We start from the raw sequence: 15,351 nt of genomic DNA, 5'->3' as shown, positions 1-15,351 counted from the left end.
AAGCAGTGTATAAAAACTCAGTGTTTAAAAGTACAGTGTAGGAAAAATCAGTGGTCAGAGGCACTGCCCACTTTTCCCTCCCGCTTTATTATTGTTTTTTTTTTCTACTACTATGGCCTGTTAGATATGTTGCTTACACTGAACTGTGGTTTAGGTGCGTCCTTACACACTTTGTTAAATATATCCATTGTTATATTGGTGAGGGTCCACTAAAAATAAACAAGGCAGTTAGTTATAATGGAGATTAAATTGTGTCTTTATTGCAAAATATTTTTTTTTTGGACACTGATTTTATGCAAAATAATTATTTAACATCAATTTATGCTGACAAGGGAAAAAAAATGCTGTAGCAAAATGTGTGTTTTCAAAATTTCAATTTATAAAAATTCAATGTATGATAATTCAGTGTATAAAATTTCCGCACATAAAAATTTGGTGTTTAAAAATTCAGTGAACAAAAATTCTGTATATTAAAAAGCAGTGTATAAAAACTCAGTGTTTAAAAGTCCAGTGTAGGAAAAATCAGTGGTCGGAGGCACCGCCCACTTTTCCCTCCCGCTTTATTATTGTTTTTTTTTTTGACTACTATGGCCTGTTAGATATGTTGCTTACACTGAACTGTGGTTTAGGTCCGTCCTTACACACTTTGTTAAATATATCCATTGTTATATTGGTGAGGGTCCACTAAAAATAAACAAGGCAGTTAGTTATAATGGAGGTTAAATTGTGTCTTTATTGCAAAAGCTTTTTTTTTTTGGACACTGAATTTATGCCAAATAATTATTTAACATCAATTTATGCTGACAAGAGAAAAAAAATGCTGTAGCAAAATGTGTGTTTTCAAAATTTCAATTTATAAAAATTCAATGTATGATAATTCAGTGTATAAAATTTCCGCACATAAAAATTTGGTGCTTGAAAATTCAGTGAACAAAAATTCTGTATATTAAAAAGCAGTGTATAAAAACTCAGTGTTTAAAAGTTCAGTGTAGGAAAAATCAGTTTGTAAAAATTCCGTATCCCAAAAAATCAGTGTATAAAAACTCAGTGTTTTAAAATTCAGTGTAAAAAAAAAAAATTGCGCGGAAAAATTTGCTGCTTCAAAAAGCGAGACTCACTTCCGGTGAATTAAGACCGAAGCAATCTATCCTGTCTCAAAACAAGCCAATGAGGTGTCAAGTTTGAAGTCACGTGACAAGGGTCTTGCAAAAGAGCATAAAAGAGGCAGTCCCCTGTGCTACATGTGTCATGATCTGTGGTTTGGATCATGTTTTATTATTTTCTGTTAGTTTTAAGACTCCATTAGTTCTCGTTTGTTTTAGTTTCCATGACGACTTATGATTTTCACCTGCCTCTTGCGTTCGGGACACACCTGTCTCTAATCAAGAGACCAGTATTTAAGTCTGTCTTTGTCAGCCGGCCTGGCGTCATTGCTTGTGTTTGCTTCATGCCTTGCCAAGTTTGTGTTTGTTCATGCCACAGTTAGTGAGTTTTTGCCCTGTCCACAGTTAATTATTTTAAGTGTTAGCTTTTGTTTCCTGCGCTAAGTTCTGCCTTTGCTTTGTGCCCCTTTAGTTTGCACCTGTTTGATAATCAAGATTAAATCATGTTCCTACCTTCAAGTCCTGTCCGGAATAGTCCGTTTGCTTCTAGTTTTAAGACACTATTAGTTCTTGTTTTTGTGCACCCTTTTTTGTTTTAGTTTCCATGACGACTTGTGATTTTCACCTGCCTCTTGCGTTCGGGACACACCTGTCTCTAAACAAGTCCTGTCCAGAATAGTCCGTTTTGCTTCCTGGGAGAACAATCCTCGCAGTGTGTTGCAAAAACCCCCACAACGTGAAAACATGGGCATAATACAAAATAGTTAACATTTCAACGCAACCCGCTGGATATTTTTAAACCATAGAAATTATTCCAATGGGTAGAATCTGCACTTCTGAGTGACATATAAGTTACTACGGTAACCATAGGTAGTATGTCACAGCAGCACAATGCAGAAGAGGCCTGAGACGTAAGTGTCGGACGGAAGCAGATTTCTACAACAAAGTTGTACAGAAAAGTGACATATCAAAAATGTGGACAATTTATTTAAAAAATGTTTTGTCGTTTTTGTTGCATATTTGACGTCCGCCCGATGGACCACCATCCATCGATTATAAAAGACGTCAATCAAGGAAGTGGTCGTAGAGGAGCATTCAGCGTTTTATTGTTCATAGTTATAAATTACATCATAAGTAATATTGTAAATCCCACATTAGGCATGTTCATGTTCATTTTGTTTGGTTTATTATACTTCTGTTTTAAATGTTATTTTTCAGTCAGTCCTTTGCCTCTATTTCTTTGTGGTGTACAACCCTTTGTTCTTCAACTGTGTTTGTTTTCAATGGGTTTCATAAATAAAGTTGGTATGGTATGGTATTTTGAGTGTCTTATTCAGTAAAAAACAAAGACTTCATTCAGTTTTTGAGATTGTCTGTTGCATATTTTTCTATTAGTCAACTTTGTGTGAGTGTTTGTACCATTGTGTGATCAGCTTTAATCGTTTTGGGGAATTGTTATCCTTAAGGGGGAACATTATCACCAGACCTATGTAAGCGTCAATATATACCTTGATGGTGCAGAAAAAAGACCATATGTTTCTTTAACCGATTTCACAACTCTAAAAGGGTGAATTTGGCGATCTAAACGCCTTTAAATTGTTCCCTGTCGGAGCGATGACCTTTCACCCGTGACGTCACAATAGGAAGCAATCTACCATTTTCTCAAACACATTACACACACAAGTCAAATTAGCTCTGTTATTTTCCGTTTTTTCGACTGTTTACCGTACTTTGTAGACATCATGCCTCGTCGGTGTATTGTCGGAGGGTGTAACAACACGATCAGGGATGGATTCAAGTTGATTTACGTGGAGTGTGCATCGAGTAGCACGGCATGTTAATCGATGCGTACATATCACACCGTTATGGCTCATTTGTAGCTATATTTGCAACCAGCCTTTCCCTCCACCCACATTTAATGCCAAACACACACATACCAATCGACGGATTTAAGTTGCACCAGTGTCAAAAGATGCAAAAGTCCCTCGTTTGGTCTGCACATTTTACCGGCGATGCTACGGCAGACATGGCACAGAGATGGCAAGAATGTGTGGATATCCTGCGACATTCAAAGCAGATGCATGTCCAACGATAAAGTCAACGAAATCACAAAGGTGAGCTTCGTTGATGTTATTGACTTATGTGCTAATCAGACATATTTGGTCGCGGCATGACTGCCAGCTAATCGATGCTAACATGCTATTTAGACTAGCTGTATGTACATTTGTAGCTATATTTGCCTCCAGCCTTTCCCTCCACCCATATTTAATGCCAAACAAACACTTACCAATCGGCAGATTTAATTTGCTCCAGTGGTCTGGTCAAAACATGCAATCGTTGGTTGGAAGGCGATCGCCGAATAGCTTCAATAGCTATTTGCTCAATAGCTTCAGTTTCTTCTCAATTTCGTTTTTGTTATCTGCCTCCACACTCCAACCATCCGTTTCAATACATGCGTAATCTGTTGAATCGCTTAAGCCGCTGAAATCCGAGTCTGAATCTGAGCTAATGTCGCTATATCTTGCTGGGCTTTCCGCCATGTTCGTTTCTATTGGCATCACTATGTGACGTCAAGGGAAAATGGACGGAGGATTTACAGATAGCGAAAATCAGGCACTTTAAAACCTTTTTTCGAGATATTCCTTGATGTGTAAAATTTTGAAAAAAAATTCGAAAAATGAAATAAGCCACTGGGAACTGATTTTTATTGGTTTTAAGCCTTCTGAAATTGTGATACTGTTCCCCTTTAAAGCACTGCGACCTCCACTATTAAAAGTGTGCATAGAATCCATATCCAAGCACATACAGCAGATTACATGGCCTGGCTGCATGCAGTGCTGCATTACCTGCCTCTTTGTAAGACCCCTGTCACATGACTTCACACTTGGCACCTCATAGGCTGGTTCTGAAATAGTCTTAGACCCTGTCTACATTAAGACGGATAACTCCGTAGATTAATAATTTTTTAGCCTAAGCCCTGTGTCAGCCACACAAACCCATCTTTTAATGTGTCTCATCTTGGATATTTTTTTACATGGGTAAGTGCGCTGTCTATTTCTTGAATCTCTGGCTCTTAGCTTTGTATGGACTCATCGATCGTTTACAAATTGGGTTCGGAGAGGAAGTGAGGCCAGAAAGATCGCGCCCCACACAGAAAGTGACGTCAGAAAGAACGCACCACAACCAGCTTCATAACAGACACTTGTGGAAATCATACATGAATAGCTTAAAGGCCTACTGAAACCCACTACTACCGACCACGCAGTCTGATAGTTTATATATCAATGATGAAATATTAACATTGCAACACATGCCAATACGGCCTTTTTAGTTTACTAAATTGCAATTTTAAATTTTCCGCGAGTTTCTTGTTGAAAACGTCGCGGAATGATGACGCGTACGCGTGATGTCACGGACTGTAAGGAAATATTAGCGCTGCACCAGTTGTCTCTGTTCATGGCGTAATTACACAGTATTTTGGACATCTGTGTTGCTGAATCTTTTGCAATTTGTTCATTTAATAATGGAGACTATAAAGAACAATGCTGTTGGTGGAAAGCGGTGTATTGCAGCTGTCTTAAGCACCAAGACACAGCCGGTGTTTCTTTGTTTGTTGTGAAGCTTTAACACAGAGCGGTCAAGCGAACATGTTTTCTCTACGTCAATCAGCATGTTTTTGGATGGGGAAATTGTGATATATATCTTACCGGAGACATCAATGGATTATTTGTCATCCTGCAGCAGGTGTCATGTTCAAAAAGGGAGCTGTGAGCTTGGTTTCCTCGGCTTCTCTCTGAGACACTGCGTGTTCACCGCAGCCATCCGACCTTGAGGTATGTCTTTACAATCTTTAAAATCTCACTAAAACACGATTAAAACAATAAGCAGTTAAGGGATCTTCCAGAATTATCCTAGTAAATGTGTCTAAAAACATCTGAGTCGCTCACAATGCAATCGCCTTTTTTTTATTTACTTTATTTATTTTATTTTTTTTCTAGTCCTTTGCTATCAATATCCTCAGCCACAAATCTTTCATCCTCGCTCAAATTAATAGGGAAATTGTCGTTTTCTCGGTCTGAATAGCTCTTTTTGTTGGGGGCTCCCATTATAAACAATGTGAGGATGTGAGGAGCCCTCACACGGGTGACGTCATCGTCTGCGACTTCCGGTACAGGCAAGGCTTTTTTATTAGCGACCAAAAGTTGCAAACTTGATTGTCGATGTTCTCTACTAAATCCTTTCAGAAAAAATTTGGCAATATCTCGAAATGATCAAGTATGACACATAGAATGGACCTGCTCTCCGCGTTTAGATAAGAAAATGTAATTTCAGTACGCCTTTAAAAGAAAGAAATGCACGATTGCAGCTATCTCGAATACAACGCATCTCAGATGACAACATAGCAAAGTTGAGTGAGGATTTTGGATAAAGCCTGGCAGAAAGACCGCCTGATGGGATATGTTTGTCAACTTGTGTGTTGTACCACAGGAACGGCTGGAGCACTTTTGAATGTCCAGGTCTGCTGTGATTATACTTAGTGAAAAACTTTGTCCATTTGTCGAAGGGGAGACAACGAGTATGCGGGCTCTTGTGGACAAAGGAGTACTACAGCAAACAGCGAATACATTTGGACTGGCAAAGTTATTGTCCGCGATGTATGTCAAGCGATTACGCAACGTTTAGTTTTGTACTCCATAACTATTGTGAAGCCATGAAGTGGTTGCGGCCGTCAAGTACGACCGCCAATTTCAGCCTACAAGCACTGTGTCCTGTTGTTGGCTGTCGTAAAATGTTCTGTATCACATTGTTTACTTTCACACGTCTATTAAAGATGTGATTCATGTATGATGATTCACTACAATAGTCTAACAGCTGCTGATGGTGAGGCAAGCAAGGTTTATTGTTCAAAGAAATGTGGCAATAGTCTACATTGAAACACAGGGTAAGGATACAATTCCAGGTCAGTGGTGACTATGACATTCGCATTTTTTTTGTTGCGGCGGGGGACGGAGGAGGGAGGGTGTCTTAAACGGTGGCATTGTGTGTGTGTGTGTGTGTGTGGACAAGGATAAGTTTAGGTGGGATATACCCTGGATAACCTTAGTGTTGAAGGGGCCTTAATCTACCTGGTGGGTCTTGCTTTTAAAGCAGTACATTTTTCTGCACTGACTTTTTTTTACATTTTTACGAGGATGGATGGATATTCACAACCTTAAACACTGAATTTTCATACACTCAATTTTTATACACTTAATTATAAAACACTGATTTTTTCATGCACTGAATTTTTATACACAAAATATTAAAGGCCTACTGAAATGAGATTTTCTTATTCAAACGGGAATAGCAGGTCCGTTCTATGTGTCATACTTGATAATTTCGCGATATTGCCATATTTTTGCTGAAAGGATTTAGTAGAGAACATCCACTATAAAGTTTGCAACTTTAGGTCGCTAATAGAAAAGCCTTGCCTTTACCGGAAGTATGTGCGCGTGACGTCACGAGTTGCAGGGCTCCACACATATTCACATTGTTTATAATGGGAGCCACCAGCAGTAAGAGCAATTCGGTCCGAGAAAGCGACAATTTCCCCATTAATTTGAGCGAGGATGAAAGATTTGTGAATTAGAATTTTGATAGTGAAGGACTAGAGCGTCAAAGTGAGCGTTTCAGATGTAATTAGACACATTTAAAAGGATAATTCTGGAAGATCCCTTATCTGCTTATTGTTTTAATAGTGTTTTAGTGAGATTGTAAAGACATACCTCGAGGTCGGATGGCTGCTGTGAACACGCAGTGTCTTAGAGAGAAGCCGAGGAGCCAAGCTCACAGCTGCCTTTTTTGACATGACAGCTGCTGCAGGACGACGAATAATCCACTGATGTCTCCGGTATGATATATATCACAATTTCCCCATCCAAAATCATGCTGGTTGACGTAGAGAAACATGTTCGCTTGACCGCTCTGTGTTAAAGCTTCACAACAAACAAAGAAACACCGGCTGTGTGTCGGTGCTAAAGACAGCTGCAATCCACTGCATTCCACCAACAGCAGTTTTCTTTATAGTCTCTATTATTAAATGAACAAATTGCAAAATATTCAGCAACACAGATGTCCAAAATACTGTGTAATTGTGCGGTTAAAGCAGACGACTATTAGCTGCGAGTGGTGCAGCGCTAATATTTCCTAAAAGTCCATGACGTCACGCGTACATGTCATCATTCCGCGACGTTTTCAACAAAAAACTCGCGGGAAATTTAAAATTGCAATTTAGTAAACTAAAAAGGCCGTATTGGCATGTGTTGCAATGTTAATATTACATCATTGATATATAAACTATCAGACTGCGTGGTCAGTAGTAGTGGGTTTCAGTAGGCCTTTAAAACACTGAATTTTTTAACGCCACATTTTGTTACCATTTTTATTTATCACTGAAATGTTCAGCATAATTTGATGTAAAAAAAATTCAGTTCAGAAAATTCAAATGCAAAAAATTCAAAAACAACTTTTTGTACTAAAGAGACAAATTAACTTTCATAGATATCGTTCATCACTTTCCAGTTACGAAATAAAATAAAACTATCTGCTTTTGTCATCATTTAGGCCAGACTAATCTCTTGTGTGCCTTGCATGACTCTCTTTTTGCCATGGCTGGGCTGCAGGCTTAATCAATTTTAAATTGTAATCTGATTAATTAATTAGTACCATGTTAAAAAAACTGAAAATCGTTAAATTGATGTTAATCTCTGTCATTTCTCTGAGCTACCATGGGCTCCTTCTTCCTGCGAGAGCAATCTCTACAGACATAGATACTGCAATGCGCTCCCACAGATGTCAGTGCTTCCTATTTATTCATACAGTTATGGCCACAAATGAAATGTGACCTGTAACACTTCCGATTTGCCCTTGTTCACAAAGGAATTATAATGGAACTCAGACATGCCGGTTTTGCCAGAGAATAAGACAAAGCAGCAGGGTTTTGCGGTGCCAATCAAGCCACGTTGTTGCTATATTTAGCGAGTAGAGTTTCACATTAAAAGTGAAAGAGAAGAGCGGGTCTTCTATTGTGCATTTGTTCAGTTATTAAATACAAGCGGTCAAGTATTCGCAGCGTAAATGAAAATCCGCCTCCAAAAGCCCAGAGAGTGTGGGTACAACTGCGTTGCAAAGCGTGCAGAAAACTTTCAGAAGCAACCCAACCTTTATCACTTCCATAAGTGTGCAGGAGACAGAGCTCTGAGACAGGTTTCTGTTTTTTGGCAACACTTTGCCTTCTGGGTAAAATACAAAAACCAGTGGTGTTCAAAATGTGGTCCAGCAAGCTATTTGTGGAACAGGGCTTTTTTATGGACACACGGTAGAAAATGAATAAAAAATCACCACCAATGGAAACATTGAGCAAAAAGGCACAATGTAAAATGAAATAATGAACAAAGACAGTACTATTTGTTTTTAAATTAGGGCTGCCAAGAATAAATAGTTAACTCAGAAGCATGTAAGTCACATCTTTAAATATCAATTGTATGCACTAGCTTTTAAATAGACCCCCTTTTAGACCAGTTGATCTGCCGTCTCTTTTCTGCTCTGCCCCCCTCTCCTGCGTGGAGAGGTTATTAGGTGACCACAGATGAAGCGCTAGCTGTTCAAAGTCGGTACCCGGGGTGGACCACTCATCTGTGCATCAGTTGGGGAAGTCTCTGCGCTGCTGACTTGTCTAAACTCAAGATGATCCCCTGCTGGCCCCACTGAGAATTTGACTCTCACACTACTAACTAGAGCCACTCCACCTCCATTGCAACTCCACCTCCACATCTGCGGTCCCCTCCAAGGTTTCTCATTGAATCAGCTTGGATTGAGTTTTTTTTTTGTCCTGATGTGGGATCCGAGCCGAGGATGCCGTTGAGGCTTGTGCAGCCCTTTGAGACACTTGTGATTTAGGGCTAAATAAATGAACTTTGATTGAACTCATGTGATTAATCACAATAAATACATTTATTGCACTGATCACGTATGTCCGCAATTTATTTTGACCGCATGTGGCAAGGCCCCAGGGGTGGACGAGATCCGCCCGGAGTTCCTTAAGGCTCTGGATGCTGTGGGGCTGTCTTGGTTGACAAGACTTTGCAGCATCGCGTGGACATCGGGGGCGGTACCTCTGGATTGGCAGACCGGGGTGGTGGTTCCTCTCTTTAAGAAGGGGGACCGGAGGGTGTGTTCCAACTATCGTGGGATCACACTCCTCAGCCTTCCCGGTAAGGTTTATTCAGGTGTACTGGAGAGGAGGCTACGCCGGATAGTCGAACGTTGGATTCAGGAGGAACAGTGTGGTTTTCGTCCTGGTCGTGGAACTGTGGACCAGCTCTATACTCTCGGCAGGGTTCTTGAGGGTGCATGGGAGTTTGCCCAACCATTCGACCGTGTCCCTCGGGAAGTCCTGTGGGGAGTGCTCAGAGAGTATGGGGTATCGGACTGTCTTATTGTGGCAGTCCACTCCCTGTATGATCAGTGCCAGAGCTTGGTCCGCATTGCCGGCAGTAAGTCGAACACATTTCCAGTGAGGGTTGGACTCCGCCAAGGCTGTCCTTTGTCACCGACTCTGTTCATAACTTTTATGGAGAGAATTTCTAGGTGAAGTCAAGGCGTTGAGGGGTTCCGGTTTGGGAACCGCAGGATTAGGTCTCTGCTTTTTGCAGATGATGTGGTCCTGATGGCTTCATCTGACCGGGATCTTCAGCTCTCGCTGGATCAGTTCGCAGCCGAATGTGAAGCGACCGGAATGAGAATCAGCACCTCCAAGTCCGAGTCCATGGTTCTCGCCCGGAAAAGGGTGGAATGCCATCTCCGGGTTGGGGAGGAGACCCTGCCCCAAGTGGAGGAGTTCAAGTACCTAGGAGTCTTGTTCACGAGTGAGGGAAGAGTGGATCGTGAGATCGACAGGCGGATCGGTGCGGCGTCTTCAGTAATGCGGACGTTGTATCGATCCGTTGTGGTGAAGAAGGAGCTGAGCCGGAAGGCAAAGCTCTCAATTTACCGGTCGATCTACGTTCCCATCCTCACCTATGGTCATGAGCTTTGGGTCATGACCAAAAGGATAAGATCACGGGTACGAGCGGCCGAAATGAGTTTCCTCCGCCGTGTGGCGGGGCTCTCCCTTAGAGATAGGGTGAGAAGCTCTGCCATCCGGGAGGAGCTCAAAGTAAAGCCGCTGCTCCTTCACATCGAGAGGAGCCAGATGAGGTGGTTCGGGCATCCGATCAGGATGCCACCCGAACGCCTCCCTAGGGAGGTGTTTAGGGCACGTCCAACCGGTAGGAGGCCACGGGGAAGACCCAGGACACGTTGGGGAGACTATGTCTCCCGGCTGGCCTGAGAACGACTCGGGATCCCCCGGGAAGAGCTAGACGAAGTGGCTGGGGAGAGGGAAGTCTGGGTTTCCCTGCTTAGGCTGTTGCCCCCGCGACCCGACCTCGGAAAAGCGGAAGATGATGGATGGATGGACGGATGCTCCATTTTCTTAAGCACGAATGGTTACCTGAAAGCACCCCGGTTGTTAGTTGGTGAGTGATCAGGTTAAAGGATACGTTAGTGCAAAAAGGAATGAAGAGACTCTAACATAGTGCTCGCTCGTTAATTTGATCAATTTAGATTGCAAAAATCGACTACTAACCTGTAAATAATCATGATTGATCCAAATTCAAGTGTTTTATATCTGATCAAAAAATAATTATTTGGACGATTTTAAAGGCCTACTGAAATGAGATTTTCTTATTCAAACGGGAATAGAAGGTCCATTGTATGTGTCATACTTGATCATTTCACGATATTGCCATATTTTTGCTGAAAAGATTTAGTAAAGGACATGGACGATAAAGTTCGCAACTTTTGGTCGTTAATAGAAAAGCCCTGCCTGTACCGGAAGTATGTGCGCGTGACGTCATGAGTTGCAGGGCTCCACACATATTCACGTTGTTTTTAATGGGAGCCACCAGCAGTAAGAGCAATTCGGACCGAGAAAACGACAATTTCCCCATCAATTTGAGCGAGGTATGAAAGATTCGTGAATTAGGATATTGATGGTGGAGGACTGTGTGGCGGCAGTGTGAGCGTTTATTTACTAGGATAATTCTGGAAGATCCCTTATCTGCTTATTGTTTTAATAGTGTTTTAGAGAGATTTTAAAGATTGTAAAGACATACCTCGAGGTCGGATGGCTGATGTGAACACGAAGTGTCACAGAGAGAAGCCGAGGAGCAAAGCTCACAGCTGCCTTTTAAACAGCTGCTGCAGGACGACAAATAATCCAATGATTTCTCCGGTAAGATGTATATCACAATCTCCCCATCCAAAAACATGCTGGTTGACGTAGAGAAAACATGTTCGCTTGACCGCTCTGTGTTAAAGCTTCACAACAAACTAAGAAACGCCGGCTGTGTTTCGGTGCTAAAGACAACTGCAATCCACCGCTTTCCACCAGCAGCATTGTTCTTTATAGTCTCCATTATTAAATGAAAAAATTGCAAAAGATTCAGCAACACAGATGTCCAAAATACTGTGTAATTACGGCATGAACAGAGACGACTTTTAGCCATGTTCGGTGCAGTGCTAATATTTCCTTACAGTTCGTGACGTCATCAACAAAAAACTCGCGGGTGTTAGACTTGCGTGGCATATTGTTGCTGGATTTGGTCCTCCGTGGATGCGGCAGCAAAAACACAGCAAAGGGTAAGAACTAAAGTAATTTATTAACTCAAATCAGGCTAGAACAAAAACACTGGTGTAAATAGAAAAGGCAAATAAAATCGCTAGCATGGAAAGCTAGGTCAAACTAACCGAAACACAAACCCTTGGCACAAAGAGAAGAAAAAAAAAACAACCGGCATGAAGGCTAGGAATAAAAATAGAGCTTAGCGGGAGAGCTAGCGAGATAGAGAGTGAGAGACAAGTCATAAGCAGAACAAACTAAGATCCGACAATGAGTGAACAGAAAAGGCTGGCTTATAAAGGGTGGTGATTAGTAAAGACAGGTGTGCTGGAACCGAGAGTAGCAGCTGAAACTAATGAGTGACCATGGAAACGAACAAAACAGGAACTAAGCATGTCAAACCGCAGAGTGATATAAAAATGGAACAAAAATAACGATACGGTGATGATCCGACCATCGGATCACAACAGTGGGAAATTCAATATTGCAATTTAGTAAACTGAAAAGGCCGTATTGGCATGTGTTGCAATGTTAATATTTCATCATTGATATATAAACTATCAGACTGAGTGGTGGGTAGTAGTGGGTTTCAGTAGGCCTTTAAGGTATATAAACTATCAGACTGCGTGGTGGGTAGTAGTGGGTTTCAGTAGGCCTTTAAGGTATATGTATGACATTTTCTTTTTCCTTTGTATTAGGCTGTTTCACTGCAAATTACATGATGGCATCAGCAAATACCTCCTCCGACCCCAACACCCAAAGAAATCGTAGTCGTAAATTGCGTTTTCAGAGAATTGGGCCAAAATCGTGCAGCCCTATGCCAGGGTATGAATAATTTCTATGGAAATGCGGGCCTATTTATACGGGTTTCAAATGTACACTAAGGGCACATTTGTGTACTGCATTCATGTACACTGCTGTGAATTGTGGCCTCAAGCTCCTGCAGAAACACATTGGCGTGAGGTCTCACCCTCGTGGTCTTGACTTTATTTCCAGACGAGCACATCCATCCGGAATTGTCAGGCAGAGTCTTGCACTCTTCTCCCTCCAGACACGGCTCCATCTCACACCACCATTTCCCAATTACGATGGATGCTGGATAGGGCGAGCAAAGACATATAAGAGACGGTTAGATAATAAACAGTAACAGGCACATTTGAAATGGACAATTATTACAGCAATGCTGGAGAATCTAATGTAAACATTGATCTATTTCAGTGGTTCTTAACCTGGGTTCGATCGAACCCTAGGGGTTCGGTGAGTTGGGCTCAGGGGTTCGGCGGTGTCTCCGCCACGGAGGTAAAGACACATCCGACTTATCATGTAAATAAAAACTTCTCCCTATCAGCATATTATGGATACCCCCAAACAATGTTCTCTCTAATTTTCCATCTGTTTTTCAGGTTTTTTGATTGATTGATTGAAACTTTTACTAGCAGATTGCAAAGGAAGAGAATATATTATATGAAACAGTACAGTTTGCACAGTACAGTACATATTTCGTACAATTGACCACTAAATGCTAACACCTGAATAAGTTTTTCAACTTGTTTAAGTCGGGGTCCAAGTAAATCAATTCATGGTAATGTGTGTGATAGAGATGCGTGGATAGGCAATTATATCATCCGCATCCGCATCACCAGAGTCGTCATCCACCCGCCGTCCACCCGAACCAACATTTTATCAGGATCGAACCCGCCCGCCAACCGCCCGCTGAAATACATCAGAGGTTGTCCGCCTTTACCACTCACAGAGCTATTTAAACCTGTTTCACAGAGTAATGATGACAATTCGAGCCACCAACGTCCCCGCGACTATCCAATAGCGTTCATCCTGATTACAAGAATATGGGCGTTATCTTTGACACCTTCAACAACATATACGAACCGATTGTTGGTCCGGCAACATGTTGTGTGCAGCTTCCGCAATTGCACGTTCAAGATTGAAAGGCATACTGGGTGATACAGAGTACACTGATGGTTGTGATATAAACAACTTTAACACTTACTAATATGCGCCACGCTGTGAAGCCACACCCAACAAGATTGACAAACACATTTCGGGAGAACATCCTCACAGTAACACAACATAAACGCAACACAGCAAATACCCATAATCCTTTGTATCCGTGACAAATCCTGAATATATTTTACACCCCCGCGCCCCCAATCCCGCCCACCTTACCGACGCACGGGGGGGGGGTAAATAAAATAGTCAGGAAGTGTCATGAATACAAAGGATTATGGGTATTTGTTGTGTTGCGTTTATGTTGTGTTACTGTGAGGATGTTCTCCCGAAAAATGTTTTTGTCGTTCTTAATTGGTGTGGCTTCACAGCGTGGCGCATATTACTAAGAGTGTTAAAATTGTTTATATCACAGCCATTAGAGTACTCTGTGTCACCCAGTATGCCTTGCAGTCGTGTGCGTGTTGCTGCGGAAGCCACACACAACCTGATGCTTGACTGACAAGCAGATCGTACATGTTGTAGTAGGCAACAAAGCCAATGGCTTCATAGCACGCCCTAGTACTTATTATCTGGGTGACTACCGGCAGTCATTCAGGAGAATAATAGTGTCTCTTATTGTCTTCTTTGCTTTATGACACGGGTCTTAAATGGCTCTTTGAATGGCAAAGGATACCGATCACAGAACCATGTATATCAAATATTTCCAGATGGTTCAACCGCCACCCGCCCGAATCTAATTAAAATCTATTTTTTCGCCGACCCGCGGTTTATCCGCGGACTCCGCGGATGAGACCGCAAACCGCGCATCTCTAGTGTGTGGGGTGTGCAATTTGTTGTGAGTTCATGCACTGTATTTGTTTTGTTCTTTGAACAAGGTGATGTTCATGCATGGTTCATTTTGTGCACAAGTTAAAAAAAAAAAAACTTTTTCTTGAATATGAAAAAAAAAACATTTTATTTTTCCCTAAAGTATTGTTCGGTGAATGCGCATATGAAACTGGTGGGGTTCAGTACCTCCAACAAAGTTAAGAACCACTGATCTATTTCAACCTTTTATCTCTTTTACAAAGACAAATTCCACATTGGACACCATAATTTGGGAAGTATCATCAGAAAATGTGACACATTCCAGCTGCCGCACAAACACACTTTAAGTATGTGCAGATGCCAATCTGAAAATCTGTTTTATTTCTTCTAGTCATTCAATTCCAGCTGTTTCTTTTATCCACAATATTAATCATTTTATTTTCATGTTGTTGCATTAGCAGATTGGGAATGGGCAATCAAATTTTTAATGGAATCTAATTGCTTTTTGTTTACATCAGCTACTACTTCCTCTGGCTATCTGGTGAGAAAATATTTGTTTTCATCTTCCTTTCACAGGCTCTCACTTCCCTTCTCTCTGTTGGGTGCGTGAGTGTGTGTGTGCATGTTTGTGTGTGTAAATAGTGACTAACACTGAAAAGCACAGAAGTCAAACGTTTACATTATGCTGCATCCCATCTGTACCGAGCCAATTACAGCTGACTTCAGGTCCAAGGCGGCCGTACACCCTAGACTGGTTGCAAGCCAATCACA

General features: G+C 41.5%; 1 protein-coding gene across 2 annotated transcripts in view; it reads right to left on the bottom strand.

Moving 5' to 3' along the window:
• The window catches only part of LOC133535271 (chemokine-like protein TAFA-1), a 450,393-nt gene that overhangs the window by 40,498 nt on the left and 394,544 nt on the right, over positions 1-15,351 (bottom strand). For both annotated transcript variants that reach the window (XR_009802190.1, XM_061874948.1), the window contains exon 4: positions 12,776-12,900. Coding sequence is in view for 1 of the 2 variants with exons in the window: in XM_061874948.1 (XP_061730932.1) it covers positions 12,776-12,900 (125 nt within the window). In the remaining variant the exon portion in view is untranslated. The remainder of the gene's footprint in view (positions 1-12,775; positions 12,901-15,351) is intronic.

This window comes from Nerophis ophidion, linkage group LG16 (assembly GCF_033978795.1).
Source record: "Nerophis ophidion isolate RoL-2023_Sa linkage group LG16, RoL_Noph_v1.0, whole genome shotgun sequence".
Taxonomy (NCBI): domain Eukaryota; kingdom Metazoa; phylum Chordata; class Actinopteri; order Syngnathiformes; family Syngnathidae; genus Nerophis; species Nerophis ophidion.
The sequence above is the reverse complement of the archived record's forward strand: the minus strand, read 5'-3'. Positions and strand labels throughout refer to the sequence as shown.